Below are 19,262 nucleotides of genomic sequence, written 5' to 3'. Positions count from 1 at the left end.
GGCCCAGAAATTTGGAAAATACTTACTGGATGAGAAACAGATGGCTTGTCGGATTTGTCGATATAAATGTGCCTTTAGTCCAATCTCTAGAATTACACGCCACTCATATTCCTCATCTCAGATCAAGTTAACGATGAATACATCAAGTCAAACTTTTACTTTGACCTCACAAAAATGCTTATTGCATGTAATATAACCTTATCCATTGCTAATCATCCTACGCTCAAAAAATTTATGGAGAAATGCACGGGTAAATTCTTCTCTTCCCAAGGAACCATCATTAATTACTTGAAGATGTTGGTAATGATGTCATTTATAGAAATATCCCTATTGTAAATTGTGAAGTTGAGATAATTTTCTGAATGTTTAAAGTCATCCACACCAAATTACGAAATGGAATTCTGAATTTTGTACAATCTAACAGTAAGTATTCATTTTTTTTTAAATCTAATCATAAAATATGATTCTATTTTTGCTAAAATTATCAAGAATTATGACTACTTACTTCGCTTTAAGACTTGGGTATTAGGTTTTCCAATATTACATAGTCAATAAATATTACTTTTTTATCACTAAAGGCTTAGCTATGGTTGATGGAATCCAAAAAATGGTGTTCAGAAAACTCATAAAAGGCAAAAACAACTGTTTAAATGGTCACAACAACGAGGGTAGTTATATTGGGTGTTGCATTATAATTAACAATTGTGTATATCCATCATGATAATAGTATGTTGTTATATAAGCATACCTAAATAACGGGGAAAAATCTTTTTTGATGCTCTTAATAGGGAGTAATATCGCCGGACATTACTACATAATTAGCTTTTGCTCTAAATCTTTACGATGAATTTATTTATAAAATTTTTTTATTAGTATATTTATTGTCTAATTTTATTATTTTGACATTTACTTTATTATTAATAATTAGTTAAATCTCATCGGTAGAGATATATCTATCCTGTGCACAATTGTATATAGCAACTTCCACATGAAGAAGAGGGGTGATGATCTTTTTGATTAAACTCCACGTCTCGCTTGTGTATTGCAACCTAAAGTTATGACATATTTAACTGAATTCCGATGTTAAAGCAAGAAAAAATTATCTGGATCAATCTATTATTTCAATATTCTGTATTTATAATTTATTATTATTAATAGTTATATGATTTTAATTGTTTAATTTTGTATATTTAACTTAAATGTTTAATGGTTTATTTTTTAGTATGTAGATTATATTTAATTAAAACCTTCTTTTTTAAACTTTGAGCTTCAAATATATTTCAAATACTCTACTTTGTCGTTTCATTAGCTATTATTCTGAGAATAAGGTTCATAATGAATTACAATTTCATGGAGTGTGACGTTTTCAAATCTACTGTAACGGATAAAAAACGTCTAAGTCAATTATACGTAGTATATCTTCAGTAAACATTTTGCTAATAAATACTTTCGTTATACCCTCAAAAATCATAATAAAGAAGGCAGATGATAATCACATCAGTATTTTAAACAATGATACCATATGTCTTTCCCCTACCCTCCCTTCTCCTTGCACGCGTTTTTCTCTACAATATTATCAACTATAGCTATGGTTGATGGGATCCAAGAAATTGTATTCAGAAAACTCATAAAAGGCAAAAATAACTGCTTAAATGGTCACAACAACGGAGGTAGTTACATTGGGTGTAGCATTATAATTGCAATTGTGCGTATCCTTCATGATAATAGTATGCTGTTATACAAGCATAAATAACAGGGGAAAAATATTTTTTGATGCCCTTAATAAGGAGTAATATCGCCGGACATTATTACATAATTAGCTTTTGCACTAAATTTTTACGATGGATTTAATTCCAACATTTTTTTTATTTGTTTATTTATTGTCGAATTTTATAATTTTGACATTTACTTTATTATTAATAATGATTTAGATCTCATCGATATCTATCCTGTGCACAATTGTATATAACTACTTCCACATTAGGAAAAAAAGGGGGATGATCTTTTTGACTAAATTTCACGTCTGACTTGTGTTTAGCATCTTAAAGTAATGACCTATTTAATTGAATTCATGTCAGAACAAGAAAATATTATTTGGATCAATCTATTATTTCAATATTCTGTATTTATAATTTATTGTTATTATATGATTACAATTGTTTAATTTTGTATATTTAACATAAATGTATGATGGTTTATTTTTTAGTATGTAGATTATATTTAATTTAAGCCTTCTTTTTTAAACTTTAAACTTCAAATATATTTCAAATACTCTACTTTGTTGTTTCATTAGTTATTATTCTGAGAATATGTTTCATAATGAATTACAATTTCATGGAGTGTGACTTTTCAAATCTACTGTAACGGATAAAAAACGTCTAAGTCAATTATACGTAGTATATCTTCATTCAACATTTTGCTAATAAATACTTTCGTTATACCCTCAAAAACCATAATAAAGTAGGTAGTTGATAATCACATCAGTATTTTAAACAATGATACCATAAGTCTTTCTCCCCCTCCTTTTCCTTGCACGCGTTTTTCTCTACAGAATTATCAACTTTAGTTATACCATAACGTATTTACGACTGATGTTTGACGTCCACCACGCTTTTAATAGTGACGTCATAGTGTATAAGTAGTTGCGTGTTTTGTTTATATTTTCCATAGTATAAAAAAAGAAAGAATCTACATTCTTGATTCTACAATTTGACAAGGTCTTCATTTTATTAAAAGAAATTCAAACCCATTGAGGATCTTCCACATAGTAGTGAAGCATATGAAGCTAAGTCTAATTTTCTACAGAGGATAATTTTGCCAAAGTGAACAACAGCGAGGAACGAAGAAGATTGTCGGATTTCACTCAAATCCATTAGGAAAATTAAATTGAAGGCTTATTGTTTACTATCCAAGAACAATATATTCAATCCATATATATTGAAATTACTTATAAACCATTTGTATTGACTGTCGTTTGTTAGGATGGCTATAAATGATCATAAGCATTCTTCATCAAATAGAAGATACTAGATGAAGGCTCCTTGTAGAATGTGTGGAGTTCAATCTAACAAAAGATCGTGTTACTTCGTCACTCGCGGAATTAAAGAATAGGCCATTGTGATAGATGTGTTAACTTTTCTAACACAAGTGTTTGAGTTGATTTTACGTTGGTTTGGGATGATTTGTCTAATGTCTCCAAATATATTTCATTAGAATCTTCTTCAAAATGGTTCACTATCTTAATTAATTTTGTTTTCCTTAGGGCCTGCTCAAATCTCTCTCCAGGTATGAGACCTCTGGAAGGAACCGCATCTTCTTTCAATATATATTATATTTATAAATTATAGGAACATTTGTATTATTTCCGTCTCTATTTTTTAACTAATGAAATGAGCAGTTTTTCGCACGTTACTTACTATTTTTCTTATTATACTACTTCTGTTTACAATATTAATATTCTTTAGTCTAATTAATGTACGAGTGCGAATAAATCTTTTTTATAACTTCATATTCTTCCTTAGGATACTTTTCCACAATTATCCTGATGAGTCTATCCATCACATATGGCTCGGTATCAAAAAAATTCACATGAAACTTAATGAAATGCTTCTCTATTTTTTGTAAAATTCCAAAAAAGATTCCGATGGGTGAAGCAGTCTCCCTCTTGACAATGTTTTAAGCCATGTACTTGGATGCTGTAAGGATTACACCCCAGAGAGGGAAATTTATGATGTAACAATTTGGCCACATATCCACCAACATGAATAAATCCTTCATCTTCACAGATTTTAGGAAAATATAAATAATTAGATGGTTGTTCTATTGTATTTTCATCATTATTTATATCTTCCTCAATCTCACCTTTAATGATTTGAAGATAAATTTTATTATCAAAGTCTTGATAAAATTCTATGCCATTTTCTAAATCTGCTTCGCTCAAAATAGGACCCAAAGCCAGACGCAGGATTAGAATATATACATTATTGCATTGGTGACACTACAATCTGTAATTTGTTGAAACATAGAAACAAAACATTGGTCTCCTTCAGATATGACGGGAGCATTCTCAACAACCATTTTTTCTGAGCCACTTATTTCGAGTATCCGAAATCGATCCATGGCCTCTACCGCATTAGGATGAGAGTAGGCTCTTCCAATGTATTTTATTCTTGAAAAAAAGTTTTCAAGACAATCTTGATTGAAACGAGATATATATGGAAGGCCAATTTCATTATTTATGTATTGATACAACGATATCAAAGATTTTGAAGAAATAATTATGCCCTTTTGGTAGGGCTTCAAAGCAGATGACTTTGGCAACACCACTTCACCATTTTTATTCCTCTTAAGTTGCTTCATTGTTCCAATCCCATTTATCATGCATTAGAGAATATCCAAAGTCCTTTTTTGATATTGGTCAGGAGCTTCATCCATCAAAGCACAAAAGTTTCTATTTGGAGTTTTGTTGGATTTAATTTGTTGAGCGATAGTTTTAATAATATTTGATTCTGTTCCAGGAGCTGTTTCAAAATTTCGGATCCACCGTTTGAGGGTTGTTACATTAGGAACCGGAGGTAGACCACTGGATTGAATGTAACGGTAGGCTTTTGAAGAGAGAGACTTGAGTATCAGCCCTTTAATAAAATCCTCCTCATTCCATTATCCAAACTTCTTCCCACTGATAATGAGTTTACATTGAAATTTAGTAAATCTCTTTCCTATTTCTCCTTTCATCGCTTCTTTAAAATTAGATTTGGATTTTAATAATCTATTTTCCAATTGAAGGATTTTCACTTTTTCTTATAAATCTGCATTCTGTTTCCTTAGTAACTCGAGTTCTAGAATGAGTGGATCTTTTCTGATATTAGAAGCCCTACTAATTTGAATAATCCGGGATACACATGCTTGATTAGATGCGTTACCTTTTCTAGCACAAGTGTTTGTGTTGATTTTACGTTGTTTTGGGATGATTTGTCTTATATCTCCAAATATATTTCATTAGAATCTTCTTCAAAATGATATACTATCTTAATTCATTTTGTTTTCGTTTGAGCTTGCTAAAATCTTTCTCCAGGTATGAGACCGCTGGAAGGGACATCATCTTCTTTAATTATTTTTTTTTAAGTAGTCTCGGCAGTTCACCTTTTAAATCCCTTTTTCCTTAAAATGATTATCAACAAATTCTAGGGTATTTTCCTTAAGGGTCCTTTCGATGACAAGCACTTTCCCATTTTTTCCTCCTTGAGCGATCCTTTGGAAAATGATGATAAATTATGTTGTTTGGAGAATCAAAAATGCCAACTGACAGTTTCATGGCGCGAATACATTATACTTTTTCGGAATGGCGAATAGGCATTATTATCGTGATAATAATAATCAATTAGTAATAATATCATACTCCAGGGATACCAAAGATCTCTCTCTTGGCCCACAACGTAGTCCCAGTTCTTAATTTGGACCTTTTGTGAATTTGTATTTGGTTTCCTTTCTATTCTCTATGACGTCAAAATCTCCCCTCTCTTGCCCAGCAGTCGAGAATTACTAATAAATTATCTGGTAGTTAGCCAAATAAGTCAATCATACCAACTGATATTTATCTCTTAAGTACTCCCAGACTATCATTGTCCTATTATGTCTCTACAATTTTAAAATGAATATATACATACTTTATAATATCATTAAAATCCCACATAGTATTTTATTCGATACCGTATATTTGATTAAAAGCATAGCTATACATTTATACTTCTATGTGATGGCCAAAAATTATTCAAGAGAAATAATCAGATGGCCAGTTTATATACATACATATTAGGTATGTTGCAAAAAAAATAATCATTTTTTCCCTTTCAAACCTGTTTTATCTAATAGATAATGGTAAAAAAGACATTCTGATGCCAAAATCATGTCTCTAGTTTCAATAGTCATGAACAATTTGTCATCGAAATTTCACAACTTTTTTTTCGTAGTGTTTTTGTTATATAATCTACACCAAAATCTGTGATCTAATAATATATGATATTTCAATAAAAACAACACAACTTTCTTCAACATCAAGAGAATTGAATGAAATTTTTAGTATTGTGCAAAAGATGATACTTTGCAATACCTGCAATTGAATTGTATAATATGAAATTCGAGTATATCTTCCACACTCTCTAGATAATAAATGATAATTATTGAAAAAAAAAAAGAAGTGAAGTTACAAATTAAGACAAAGTACTTTCATAAGAGATTGAAGGTGCAAATGTCGGGTTAAAATTGATGTATTTCGCAATAACCAACTTTTTAGAAACTTTAAATTATACTCAATGAATAGCTTTTTTAAAGTACACTATACCTTATATTTGATCCATTACACCCTATTTGTGATTTAGAATGCTATCTTGAAATAACTTATTTTCTAGCAAATTGTGTGATTAAACGGAACAACGGATTAAAAAAACCGGGGTGAAATATTAAAAATTTATTTAGATTAAATATAAAAGACATGAAATTGATTTCCCCCATTTATGTAATAAAAATCCAGCATTTCTATGGAGATCCCAAAAACACTCCTATACGCACGCCTTCTAAAAGGTTTTTTTCTCTCCGTAAATCGGCATTTTGTAACTTATATACGACGTTGGATCAACAAGAAATTGTATTCCTATCCTTTTGAAACAGGACTATATATAATATATATAGAATATAAATATATTAAATATAAATATAAAAGTACTCAATGTCACTAATAAAACAATTGCGGCCCGTCATAGTGAAAGGACGGACATTCATGTTTTTAAAACATTTATAATTTTTAAATACATATGTACTTATATTTAAACTCGGGCATAATTACTCATAGATACATAGAGAAGGAGGGGAAATTTCAATTTCATGATGATTGTTTTTTTTTTCTTGTTGCTGTTGTTGCATTAGCTCAACTCTGAGCAACGCCGGTTACACCCGCTAGTAGTAACTTAGTTATAAATTATGTAATCATATAGTGGAGGTTGTGTGATTTTTTTGTACTCCTGTCTGGTGAAAGGGAGAGGGAAGTATTATGTATTAGTTGTAGCTGTGATTGTGTGGATACGTAATGAAGGCAAAGTGTCTGTTTGTGCATTTGTATGCGTGTGTGCCTCTGCAGCTGACTCACAGCTAGCTCATAGTGAGAAGCTGCTACTGCTGCTGCTGCTGGATGAGGAGGTTGAAGAGGAGTAGGAACTGAACTGGGAAGCAGAAGAAGGGTGAAGCTAAGAAGAAGTCCAAAACACTCAACAGCCATTTTGTGATTAGGGATCCATCATTTGACATTTGTTGTGGTTCTGCGTTCCTTGGAGATTCTGGGTCTTCCTCGCTACCTCTTTCGCCATCCTTTTTGCATCAGCATCATTTGGGATCTTCGAGGGTCATGACAGTCTGCGAAGAGACGGCTCCTACCACTCCTGGGAGTCGCCCTGGCGTCAATCTCAGCTTTGAGGCCTACTCGAGCAAGTATCCGGAAGCTGCAGAGAAGATGTGCCAGCAGCTGACGGAGATCACGGGTAATCCGGATCCTGGGATGGTGAGGGAGAGGACTTAATTGTGTTGATTTTGTTTATTTCAGAGGTGGAAGACCGGGCAGAACTGAACAGGGCCTTCAACTCGAGTCGAAAAAACAAGGAGGAGGAGTTCAACGTGAATGCGGCGATTGAATTCATTCTGGATCCGCAGCATTCACCCAAACACAATGTGTCCACACATCGTGTCCCTTCCCCGCAAGGATCTCCAAGACAGCGTTCCAAAGACAATCCATATGCAGTAGGAGACTGAATCCCATTAGTCAAATTAACGTTATCAACTCTTATTTCAGGCAGAGTCCGTAATGGTTACCTCATATCCTAAAGAAGCCCCTCTACCCAAAACCCCCTCTAATTCTCCTAATAACAACACAAACTCTCCAGACCAACAGCCTTCACTTGAGGCCTCCATGGAGATTGTAGATAGTTCCAAGGAGGTATCTAGTCAAAAAACCTTTGGCCAACGAAATGTCCCAAGTTTATTAGGTGAGTAATACTCCATTATTATTATCTTATGTTTGATGTGTATATATATATATAACTACATTGCCCCTTTACAGACGTCTCTTCAAACACACAAGATGAGGATCTTCAAAAGGCCATCAAATTAAGTCTTGAAGAGGCTCATAAATCTCAGGTCTCATCAGGTGTATCTCAAGAAGACCAGGATGTTTCTAAGGCTCTTGAAGCTTCTTTTATGGAAGGAGGATCGAATCGAAGGAAGAGGAAGGATAAGTGGGAAGATCCTTTAAATCCTCATGATAGAACACGAAATGGAATTGTGAGTTATAAGAAAAATTCGTCTACATTTTAATTTCTTTGATTCTCTCTTTTCAGTGGCCTGTTGGCCTCAAGAACGTTGGACAAACATGTTGGTTTTCAGCAGTCATACAAAGCTTATTCTATTTACCAGCTTTTCGAACCTTAGTTCTCAACTTTTCCATTCCGTCGTCTATTACCAAAAATTCCTTGAAAAGTGATAAGAAAACGAAGAAAGTCCTTGAATTTATGGAGGAACTGCGTAAATTATTTTCCCTTCTTGTGGCATCTAGAAGGAAATATGTAGACCCAGTACGATCGGTTGAGATTCTCAAAGGATCCATTGGATCAGCCTCTATAGATAACAATCAACAGGATGTGTCTGAATTTACTCACAAAGTACTGGAATGGGCAGAGCTTGCTTTCAAGTTAGTAGAGAAAAATGAAGTGGAGGCGGATGAATCAATGGATGAAAGCATGGATTGTAAATTAGAGAGCTCATCATCCTCTTCTTCAGCTCCACCACTATCCTCTTCATCAAACAACCCCATGGCTAATCTTTTTTATGGACAAGTTATGACCGAGGGTAAAAATAGAGGCCTATCCTTTTCACATACAGATACTATTGGACAGTGGAATCTTCTTGTGAATAATTTCAATGACATTCATGAATCACTAGAAAACTCTACTGCTCTTGAATATTTTGATAATGACTCATTGAACGGACAAGAGAGATGGTTTTCCAAATTGCAGCCTGTCCTGTTTTTTGAACTATCACGATTCCAGTTTAATCAGGAGCGAAAGCTTGCTGAAAAAATTCACAATAAACTTGAATTCCCAGAAAAGATATACATGGATCGCTACATGGCTTCGAATAAGAACATTACTCGCCATAAAAGAGAGCAAACCCGTATTCTGAAAGAAAAACGCGATATCCTCTCTAACAAGCTGAACAAATTTACACACTATGGATCCACGAGTGAGTCTGAGAAAATCCCTCTTTCTCGAGTATTACAATATGCAATGGAATTTGCAAACTCGGGTACAAATTTAATGCAGGTTGACCAGCCTAATGACTCACCCAAATCCATGATGACCCCTGCAAGTTCATTGGTAAATATTAATGAAGTTGAAACGTCTATGGAAGTGGAAACGCAGTTCCTATCTAAAAATGATGAGGATAACAATATTAAAGACTGTGATAAAAATGAAAGCGGAGATTTCTGCCCTACTCCAAAGTTTGTATCCGAGACAGAATTGAAGATAATTCAGGTAAGGCTTATTACACCTACAACTCCTCCTTCTCAATAAAAATACAACCTGTTGTTTTAGAATTGTTTTCTTCGATGGAAAAGTGAAGTGGAGGTTGATGTGTCCACTTTAGAGAGTTCACGAACAGAATTGGACTCGCAGATTAAGGAAATGTACTCTGAAGATTCTTTAAAAAAGATGGAGTACCGTCTACATGCAGTCATGGTTCACGAGGGATACGTAGACTCTGGACATTACTGGGCCTATGTGTATGATCATAAAAGAAAAGTAAGGAGGCTTATTAGAAAAGTCATCATTTATTATAAAATGTATTTTTTTTTTTAGACTTGGCTTAAATTTAATGACAATTCCGTGAATGAAACCACATGGGATGAATTGTTTAAAGAGAGCGTTGGAGGTCATTCCAATACATCGGCATATTCCTTGGTTTATGTAGACACTTCTAGACCTGAGCTCTTTGATCCTCATATTCCCCTTGAACATCAAAAAATGGAGGATGCAGTGGAGGAGCAATTGGGAGAGGAGACGACGGGTCCATCCCTTTTTAACTGTCTTCCGAATGATTTAAGAGATTTTGTTCACAACGATAATTTAGAGTTGCAAAAAGAGATATTAGAATGGGACGAACGACAAGAGGCTCTTTCTAAGAAAGAAAGTGAAATGAAGGCCCGTTCGAATCATCCTTCAAGTAATACCACATCCGTTGATGAAATAGAAGGGGGTGAGAAGTCAACACCTGAGCTATTGAGAGGTAATGATGACGTTCAAGTGATCAAGGAAAAACTGAATTACGCTCATTCTCATGCGTCTCTTGTTGCACATCTCTCCTCTAAGTTAATTAAAACAACTCAGCACAATATCAAAAGCAATGATATCAGCCACATCTTTAATGACATCCTTGAATTGACTGTGTCTCATTACAACAAATTATGTAATTCAAGAACCTGCGACGAAATAAGATTAGAGTCCTTTCCTATATACCTTTTACTCAACGATGTTAATGAGAGAGTAATTCAAATTTCCCTCATTGAACAGTATGCCTTTCTTTCTCTTGAAAATGAATCTAAATTTGCACAAGACGTACGAAAAAAAGCGGAAAGAGAGCTTCTTAACATTCAACATGAATTATCAACGGAGTTTGCTTTACTCAAGGGGTGGCATCGAGACTACCAATGGTTTAGATTGTCAGTTTACTGGTTTATTCGAGGGATGGAGGATTTATCTGCACACAAATTTGATGAGAGTTTGGAATGTTTCAGTATTGCCAGTTACATTACAGTCAATTTACGGAAGAATCCATGCATGGTAATCCATTATTAGCCTTTAAACAATAAATACAATAGAGCCCGGTTAAGGCCTGAACGCTTTATAAAGATATTATTTTATACTGGACATTTATTTAAGTCTAGAATCAGTTATATAATAGAGTGTATGTAATTAATTCGATTAGGCAGATTTTTCAGTTCCTTACGCGGGTTCTACTCTATATATAAAGCCTACATAAAATTTATATAATAATATTATTCGGAATTATTTCTTTCAGGGCCCTAAAAAAACCCTGGACTTAGATAGACTTTTGCGATATCTGAGAACAAGTATATCGGAAGTAAACCACAGCTTAATCAAAGAATTCAAGCTTGGAGAGCGTCTTGACTCTGTGATCTCTAATTTGCAACGCGTTGTTCCCGTTATGAACTTTTTGCAATTGCGAGTGGATAACCAATCCTGGAACAACTCCTCCCCTAAATCTGTAGATGAAGACTCTCAATGCCTGGAGGAAGTTCGTTCTCGATGGTGCTCTTTATTAGGAGATAATGACATTGCAAACGAAAATTCAAGTATGTTATCCGATGCTGTAAGACTTGTTTTAGAGCCCCCACCCGATTTGTGCCCTCCAATACCAAGGGTCATGGAAAATCTGCCGGAGAGCATCAATGAGAAGACAAACTTAGAACTCAATATGCGATATCTATATCTAATTAATGGTGGAACCTCTGGTAGATACAAAACGAATTAGCGCGTTTGGGGTATTAACAAATGCATACATGTGTTTATCTGTATGTGTGTGTGGTTTCCGCAGCTATGTCGTCGTTGATTGAGAGGATGTGCTTGTTCTCTGTCCTTCATTAGAAGCCTTCATGGACTTACTCCTCCACGTTTTTGATTCTTTTTCTTATACTACAAACACCTCTGTTATTACTTAAGCATTTGAGATTTATGATAAAGTTATTAGACATATTATATAATTAATAGTTATTGAACTTACATGTATCCCATATTTTGTATGATCTACTGTGTGATCGAGCAACCTGCCCCATCTCTCTGAAAATGAGGACGCCTTTTGCCAATAATACTATGCTAAGAAATTATATGAATCTCATTTATTATTCATTATCTAGCTATGAAACAAAACAATTCCTTCACCCCCTCCTTCCTTTCGTAGATAAGGAGCTTGTTTCAGAGTCCTGTTTATTAATTGCAAGCACACGTTAAATAATAATATTCCAAGAGTATTTATTATTCTATCTTCAACGCTATGTTATCGTTTTTCTTTCTTTCTTTTTTATTACAAATATTAATAATAACTATCTAAATAGTTGAAACAAAATATATTATGATCTATATTCTATTTTTTGTTTAGCTCATACACTTTAATTTATTATAACATAATATTATAATTACTATTTCATTTATATATGAATTTCTTACTAAATCGATAGCAATGACATACTTAAATATAGATGAACACGCATCAGAATGAATATACATTGGCAAAAACGTGATATTGTTAAATTAGTATATATGTACATATTAATTAAATGGAGTCATCCATCATCATCCAGGGAAATGTCTTCTGGTCTGAAGTTTCTTGATGTGATTAAATAGTTTCAGTGCAGGTCCGAGTTTAAGTCCTAGACTTGAGGTGACATCAGAGCGTTGCAGAAGGAGAAGGGATTTTCCATCAATTTCCTGAAAGGAATAGGTTAATTTATTAATTAAAAACAAACTAGGATCATCAATCATCCTTACTTGATCAAGAAAAACGTGAGCTTGCTCTGGAGAAAATCCCATTCTGATGAAATGATCCTCAACTTGTTTTGGATCCCAGTAAGATACGTCAGGGATTTCTGGATCGGGAAGATAATCTTCCCAATTTTCTGGGAGGTTCCCAGTATGCGGATGGAAATGCGGGGGTAATATTGGGACGAAACGACTTGTTGTTTTGACTGGAATGCCGTTGTTATCCATGGAGGAAGAGGATGTTGCCGAGGACTCATTTCTTTTTATCTCTGCCAAGGGCTCCATAGGCAAGTCGTGTCCATTCATTCCTTCTGCTGGTGTGGATGAAGTTTGACTATTAGATTTTATTGTTGTTAATGTTGGTCTTATCTTTCTACAGTGAGAGCACTCCCAAGATCCAGATACTTTATTTGGTATTTTTGGATTCGTACAGTCTCTATGATAGCCCAAATCGCATCCATCACAAAATATTAAAACAATCTGAAAATTTTATTTATAAATTAATCATTTATCTAGCTATTATATATCAAAGACGACGACTTACATCCTCTTTGTTGGATTCGCATATGGCACAGACTTTGCAGTTTATACACTGCCAAGTTGGAGCTTCTAATATTTTCTTGGATAGTACATCCGTGTATTCCAAACAACTTGGATGAACTGTAAAAATTAACAAATAAAGTGTTCGTTAGTAACTATTGGATTGTGGAGCTTCGAATAGTTTTCTTCCTTACCGATATTGCTACAGTCCTTACACTTTAAGAGAGGCTCGGGGTTACCCTTTTTATTCTTAGAGGAGCCCCCTTCACAACATAGGCAAATATCCTCTTTAGGAAATTCTTCATCAGCGGATGGAGTAGGACTATTGCTAACGATTTTTCTCTTTCGCGAGGGAGTCTCATGATCTGCAGGATCAAAAATTTTCCTGGATTTCTAAAAATGGAAATGAAAGAAATAATTAATTTAATAATGAAACAATTTAAAATAATGTGTAATATTATCTTGATATTTTATCATACTATGTTTCAATTACTATATTATATAAGAAGTTAATGTAACTCCCATTCAACAATGACGTACTGTCATTGTACATACCATAGTTAATTTATTATGCATGCGTACATAATATGTCCATCGGAAGAGTATGAGAATTATACTAAGCAAGCCATTTTTTAATATTTAGATACATGGTAATTGAGACAAGTATTCTGTCGGTTCTTATTTATTCGGCTATTCTTAGGACCGGTCTTAAAGACTGTCGGTCCTTCGGACGGTCAGTATAAGAACTAAGTATAAAAGAAGAAATAAAGTTGATTGACGTCATGGAGGACCGAAATTAATAAGTTTTAGGACTGAACTGGACCGAACTGGACGAGACTGCAGTCTTCAGTCCTAAATAAGGACTGAAGACTCGGACAACAATAATTGGGACCCGTTAACACAAAAGCAAGATAGACTGAATTACATTAGTATTCTTCGACGAATAGTTATCGTCAATCCCAATCACTCGGTTATTCTATTTAATCCTTGGGTTGTGCCGAAAATTGCAAATTAAAGTAGCAAAAATTCATAATTACAATGAAAGAATTAGAAATGAGTTGATTCCATTTAAAAAGACTATATCGGCGTCAAATAAAAGGCTATATCCAACATTCTTTTTACCGAAATGGCCATAAATTATTGGAGAATTTCTTTCATTTTGTGATTTTTGTACAAGAAGATAGTTTTTGTATTAAAGCACCATTTATATATGCTCATTAGGCCGGTTTGTTTGTCAACTTTTTCGAATTTCGATTGCAGCTATTGCAAAAAAGTTGTCAATGTATGAAAATGACTATGCAAAATTGCATTGTCCAACGAGTCTTTATTTAGTGAGTTTAAATACTAAGTAGACATTCGTAGTTATTTTCCATTAAATAGTATGGAACAAAAAGGGAGAAAAAAGTTGGGAAAAGTTGATGATCCGCGTATACCGCGCATCCTTTTGTTAACATTTTCAGAAAGGAAAGATTATTTTTTATTTATTTTATTCTCTCTTTTAGCTCCATGGGGTAGTTTTAGAAAAAAACACTTTAGGGATATTTTTATAGTTTAAAATAATTATCCATCATAATTAATAAATGCAAAATAATGATGAATCCTGTATTGTAATCCTTATTGACGAAATAAAAAGCCACCCTAATGTTCATATTTAGTTGCAAGAGGCAGAGGCTTGATCAATCTTGATCCTCATAATTGATTATATTAGGGGAGGGGTCCCACATCCAACATCAAAACAAAATAATAATGAAGAGCCTGTACCTTTTTACGAGAACTCCTCGTGTTTCCACAAATCCCAGTTGACTCAATGGTAGATGATGACGACTTAGACAATGACTTATTTTTCCATTCTTCATGGGCACGATTGTCTTCATCATCATCCTCTTCTTCGTCGTCATCCTCATCTTCTTCTTCCTCCTCTTCTTGAACATCCCGTCTTCTCCTCTTTGACTCCGATTGTTGTTGTAATTGTTTGACTCTGGAGGAAGAGTTTTTTTTGGGCCGTCCAACTCTTCTTGTTTGAACCGGAAGTGGTGCCGTGATAGAAGACCCATTTCCTCCTCCACTCTCCTTATTTGTACTGTGTGGTAAATGCTCCAGCATTATATTTACTTTACTATTCCAATTGTTACTCATTCTCTTTTCTCGTAGCATCATGTAAAGAGGCTCGGATGTTGATGACGGGGAATTACATTCATTTCCATTGTTGCTATGATGATTATTATTATTGGTAGCGGAGTTACTATTATTGTTATTCTTGGAACTGGACTTGTTTCGATTCGGAGAATGTTTATCAAAAGACTTGTTCATTTTGAAGAGTTTCTCCTGTATTAAATCATTCTTCCTCTCTTCATCGGATTTAGTCTCTACGTTTCCAGATTGAGCACCGCTGTTCATATTATTATGTTGCACCATGGAGACTGGCTGTGGGGATTGCATAGAGTCCACAGGCATGGGGGGAAATGAAACACAAACTGATGGAGCAGATGTATTATGAGTGGACACTGCTGATGTGAGTGCTTTTGGTGTGCCAGAGGATATAAAAGTCATTTTCGTAAAATTGGGCAAAGGAGGAGTAGCTGAAGCTAAGGATGAAGTAGAAGATACAGAAGTAGACGTATTTGGAGGTGGTCTCCCACTCCCGTTGGTAGAAAGAGGAGGAGGAACATATTGAACTATTCCCGGTCGAGAAGTTGGAGTCACAGTGAGTGGAATAGGAGTTGCGATTTGAGAATTAGCATGTCCATGATTGTACATATACTCAGAGAGATTTGGTCCAGATATTCCAATATTAACTATTTGAGGAGGTGGTGGAGCGCTGCTAGTCGATAAAAATGGAGGTGGTCCAGCACTTGGAGGTGGAGGCATAGGAGCGGGATTTATGATTGTATTTGTCATGGAAGCAGGAGAAATAATAAATTGTTGTCCAGCCATGGGACTAGAGGTTGGTATTTGATGATATCCACCTACTATGGAGGGCTGCATGACATAGAGGTCATCCCCTATTTTAATAAAATGCCCAGCCTGTATCTCTTTTTCCAATATATTTTCAAGATTAGCAAGAACTGCCCTACTATTAATTGGTCGTCGAGACGCATTAACTGAGCGTCCAATGAACTTGATATCAATTTCATCCCCGATTGGAATCCCACTCGAGGAAAGGTCCCCCATATAATCACATACCAAAGTCCTTAAAGTAATTTCTTGTGGCAACATAAACTTGGTTGGTGGATGATGGTAGTGAGGATGGATTGGAGTTCCTGGCATGGCGGGTGGAGGATGGACATATGTATGAGCAGTGGGGGCGAAAGGCGGCGGATGGTGGTGATGGTGCATAGTGGGGATTTTTTGAGGGATAGAGGTGGGTATCTGAGAATGGGTAAGTTGGATCTGGGGAGAATGAACGTGTTGTTGAAGAGAGGGATGCTGTTGTAAATGCTGTGGGATTGATATTTGTGGTTGAGAAAGTGTGTTTGAGAGCACCTGGGGTTGCGAAATTGGTTGAATCTGATGCTGTTGTGATAGTTTATGAGCGGATGATATATTGGGTTGACGCAAAATGGGTTCTACTATAAGAGAACCACTTTCTCTCACAGTAGAAGGAGTCGAATTTGTCGTGTTTCCATGATGGTTGTTCTGAATATTATTTTTTTGCAATCGTCTCCGACGTCTCGCACTCTGTAAATAAAAGGATACATAATTATAATAGAATGATGCCATCTAGTATGATTAGAGGTACAAACCTTTGCTTCTGCAGTTGTGATTCGGTAAGAGGCACTTCCTTTGTAGTCAACACGTGTTAGCTCCCCTGCAATAACCATTTTCTCCAATTCTTCATTGATAGACACAACAGTTCGACCATATCGGCGATTGATCCAGTTGGATATACGCTTACCATCCGGCCGCGCTTTTCGATTCTTCATCACATCTATGGCCATTATGATGAGTTTCCTAAGTATATTAATAAAAAAACATACTAAATAATATATTCTTTAAATATTACATGGGTAGATAATTACCGTACGGCAGGGTCATGCCCATCTACGGAGGGTACTTCTGTTGGAGGATCTACAACAGGCTTAGCAATGGTGCCAGGGGGCAATGTGGGGATATTAGGAGGAGGGGGGAGGGGGTGAGCGGAAACCGTTACAGAGGGGACGTTGAGCGTAGTCATTTTCCGCGTGTTATTTCCTTCAAGCATTCTTGTGACTTGCTCTTCTTCCAGGGAAGGAGCTGGAATGAGTTGTTGGGTTGCTAATGGAGTTGGTGTTAGGATCAGGGAGGTTGCCGGAATGGTTGGGGGTGTTACTATCAGAGGTGTTCTATCGTTAAAAGCCTTTACGGCTTCTTGATCCTCTATTTCTTCTTCTTCAGAAATATGGAGAGTCTCTTTTTCCCACTCCGGGTCTCCTTCAGCATTTGGGATGCTTGTCATTGGGACCGATATTGTTGGCGGCCCTTCTTTCGCATCAGAGTTAGTCCTTTCCGCTACGACGTAAGGAGTAATCGTCCTTTCTTCCTCTCTTTCAGAATCCTCTTCTTCTTCGTCCTCTTTTATGTCTTCGTTGATGATTAAGGAGTCTCCAGACACTTCTCCAGACTTGGATCCCTCTTCCATCATGTTGAGAGACTCTCTACAGGCGGCTTTTGGCTTAGTATTCAATCCACTCACGCGGGAAGACGACTTAATAGACGAACACTCAGGAGTCAGTTTCCACACTCTAGCAAAAACGAGCGGAAAGCAAAATGGCAAATCTAATAAATAAATAAACAACGGCCGCTCCTTGTCGCAAAATGATGTGCAGGTCACACATATGCAAATAGATAAAGTCTTTATCAAATAACAACGCTCTACTTGGGATACGAATACGACGGCAACGACTAGGGATAATCTCCAAAAGATGAGAGGTGTGAGTTATCTCCTCTTATTCTCGGTGCATATCTGAAAAAAATATACTACACAATCCTTAATCCTTCGACGCTAGCAAAGTTTAAAGTGCGTGACTCCCCAATGAACACTATACAGACTCCCCGTTAAGCAAACTGAAACGGAAAAAAAGAGGAAGCGCCAGCCTTCAAATATGTAGGGATAAAAAAAGTCCTCCTTCAATAAATGCGTACGCCTTTAGTCACAAACACACACACATTCTTCTTCCCCTCTCAGCTCCTTACCTCCTCTTCCCCTCTTTTTTTCCTTTTTTGTATTATATACTAACTACTCGCACGCTTCCCAAGAGAAGAAGAAAAAGAAAAAGGCGAGGGAAGGCTTGGACTACTCCAATATGATGGTCTATGCACGACTATACTATTTATATTATGGATTTAACTCCATCCTTTTGTCATTAGAATACAATACTAAACAACTGAATTCAGTACTTGCTATAATAGGCTTAAATGAAATCAGAGGAATTATAATCCAAACTTACTAAATTTCAAAGGATTTATAAATATATATATAAAAGACGGCCGGAGAAAAAAAAGAGTAACTTTCGCTCACCACCAGTCCTACACTATCTTTGACATTTTTATTCTTATTTTTTGACGAAAAAAGGAATACATTTTTGGTGTGAGTGTCTGCAACATTTTATTTTATTCTATTTATCTTCGCTGGTAGTGAGTAGTCTTAATGCCCGCTTTTTTTAAATCCCCCCTACTCGTAGATCATCATCAGAGGAGGAAGAAGAAGGTGTCGGCCTTGTCCGAAACGTGGCAGCTTTCCCCCTTCTTTTCATTGCGGTGCGAAATTACATGAAGGTTGCCCCGAGATTTAGCGAGTTCTTTATGCATATAATATTTTATAATAATATATGAATGAGCTCATAAAATCCCGTTTATATTTTTCCGAATTATTATTTGGATTCCTGACTTATAAATTGATATTATATTGATCAAATAGATATTATTATCAAAAAGACTCTTCCGTATCGGATCCCATCGTCAAATGTAGGAGTCCTGATCCTACTGATTGTGGTTGCTTATTAGATAACATATTAGAATGATGTAGACTACGTTATTCTACGTAGATATATGAGGTTTTTTTATTCTTTTATTGAAGAAAAGCAAGTTTTCCTTTAACAAGAAGAAATTTTTTTTTTTTAGAAGTTCATCGTTGAGCACAGCTGCTGT

General features: G+C 35.3%; 2 protein-coding genes across 2 annotated transcripts; one reads left to right on the top strand and one right to left on the bottom strand.

The window, feature by feature from the left end:
* Positions 1–6,902: 6,902 nt before the first annotated feature.
* LOC121124240 (ubiquitin carboxyl-terminal hydrolase 25) lies at positions 6,903–12,368 on the top strand. The gene is made up of 8 exons (XM_040719397.2): positions 6,903–7,529; positions 7,592–7,785; positions 7,838–8,030; positions 8,105–8,325; positions 8,382–9,575; positions 9,636–9,842; positions 9,900–10,880; positions 11,119–12,368. The coding sequence occupies exons 1-8, from the start codon at positions 7,397–7,399 to the stop codon at positions 11,590–11,592; spliced, it is 3,597 nt and encodes a 1,198-aa protein (XP_040575331.1). The 5' UTR covers positions 6,903–7,396; the 3' UTR covers positions 11,593–12,368.
* Positions 12,170–18,654, bottom strand: LOC121124239 (uncharacterized). Its single transcript, XM_040719395.2, has 7 exons — positions 17,156–18,654; positions 16,880–17,087; positions 14,898–16,814; positions 13,331–13,529; positions 13,141–13,256; positions 12,606–13,076; positions 12,170–12,545 (listed from the first exon to the last, which is right to left on the bottom strand). The coding sequence occupies exons 1-7, from the start codon at positions 17,755–17,757 to the stop codon at positions 12,411–12,413; spliced, it is 3,648 nt and encodes a 1,215-aa protein (XP_040575329.1). The 5' UTR covers positions 17,758–18,654; the 3' UTR covers positions 12,170–12,410.
* Between the last annotated feature and the right edge of the window lie 608 nt (positions 18,655–19,262).

This window comes from Lepeophtheirus salmonis, chromosome 9 (genome assembly GCF_016086655.4).
Source record: "Lepeophtheirus salmonis chromosome 9, UVic_Lsal_1.4, whole genome shotgun sequence".
Classification (NCBI taxonomy): domain Eukaryota; kingdom Metazoa; phylum Arthropoda; class Copepoda; order Siphonostomatoida; family Caligidae; genus Lepeophtheirus; species Lepeophtheirus salmonis.
Note: the sequence above shows the minus strand (reverse complement) of the source record. Positions and strands in the feature narration are given on the sequence as shown.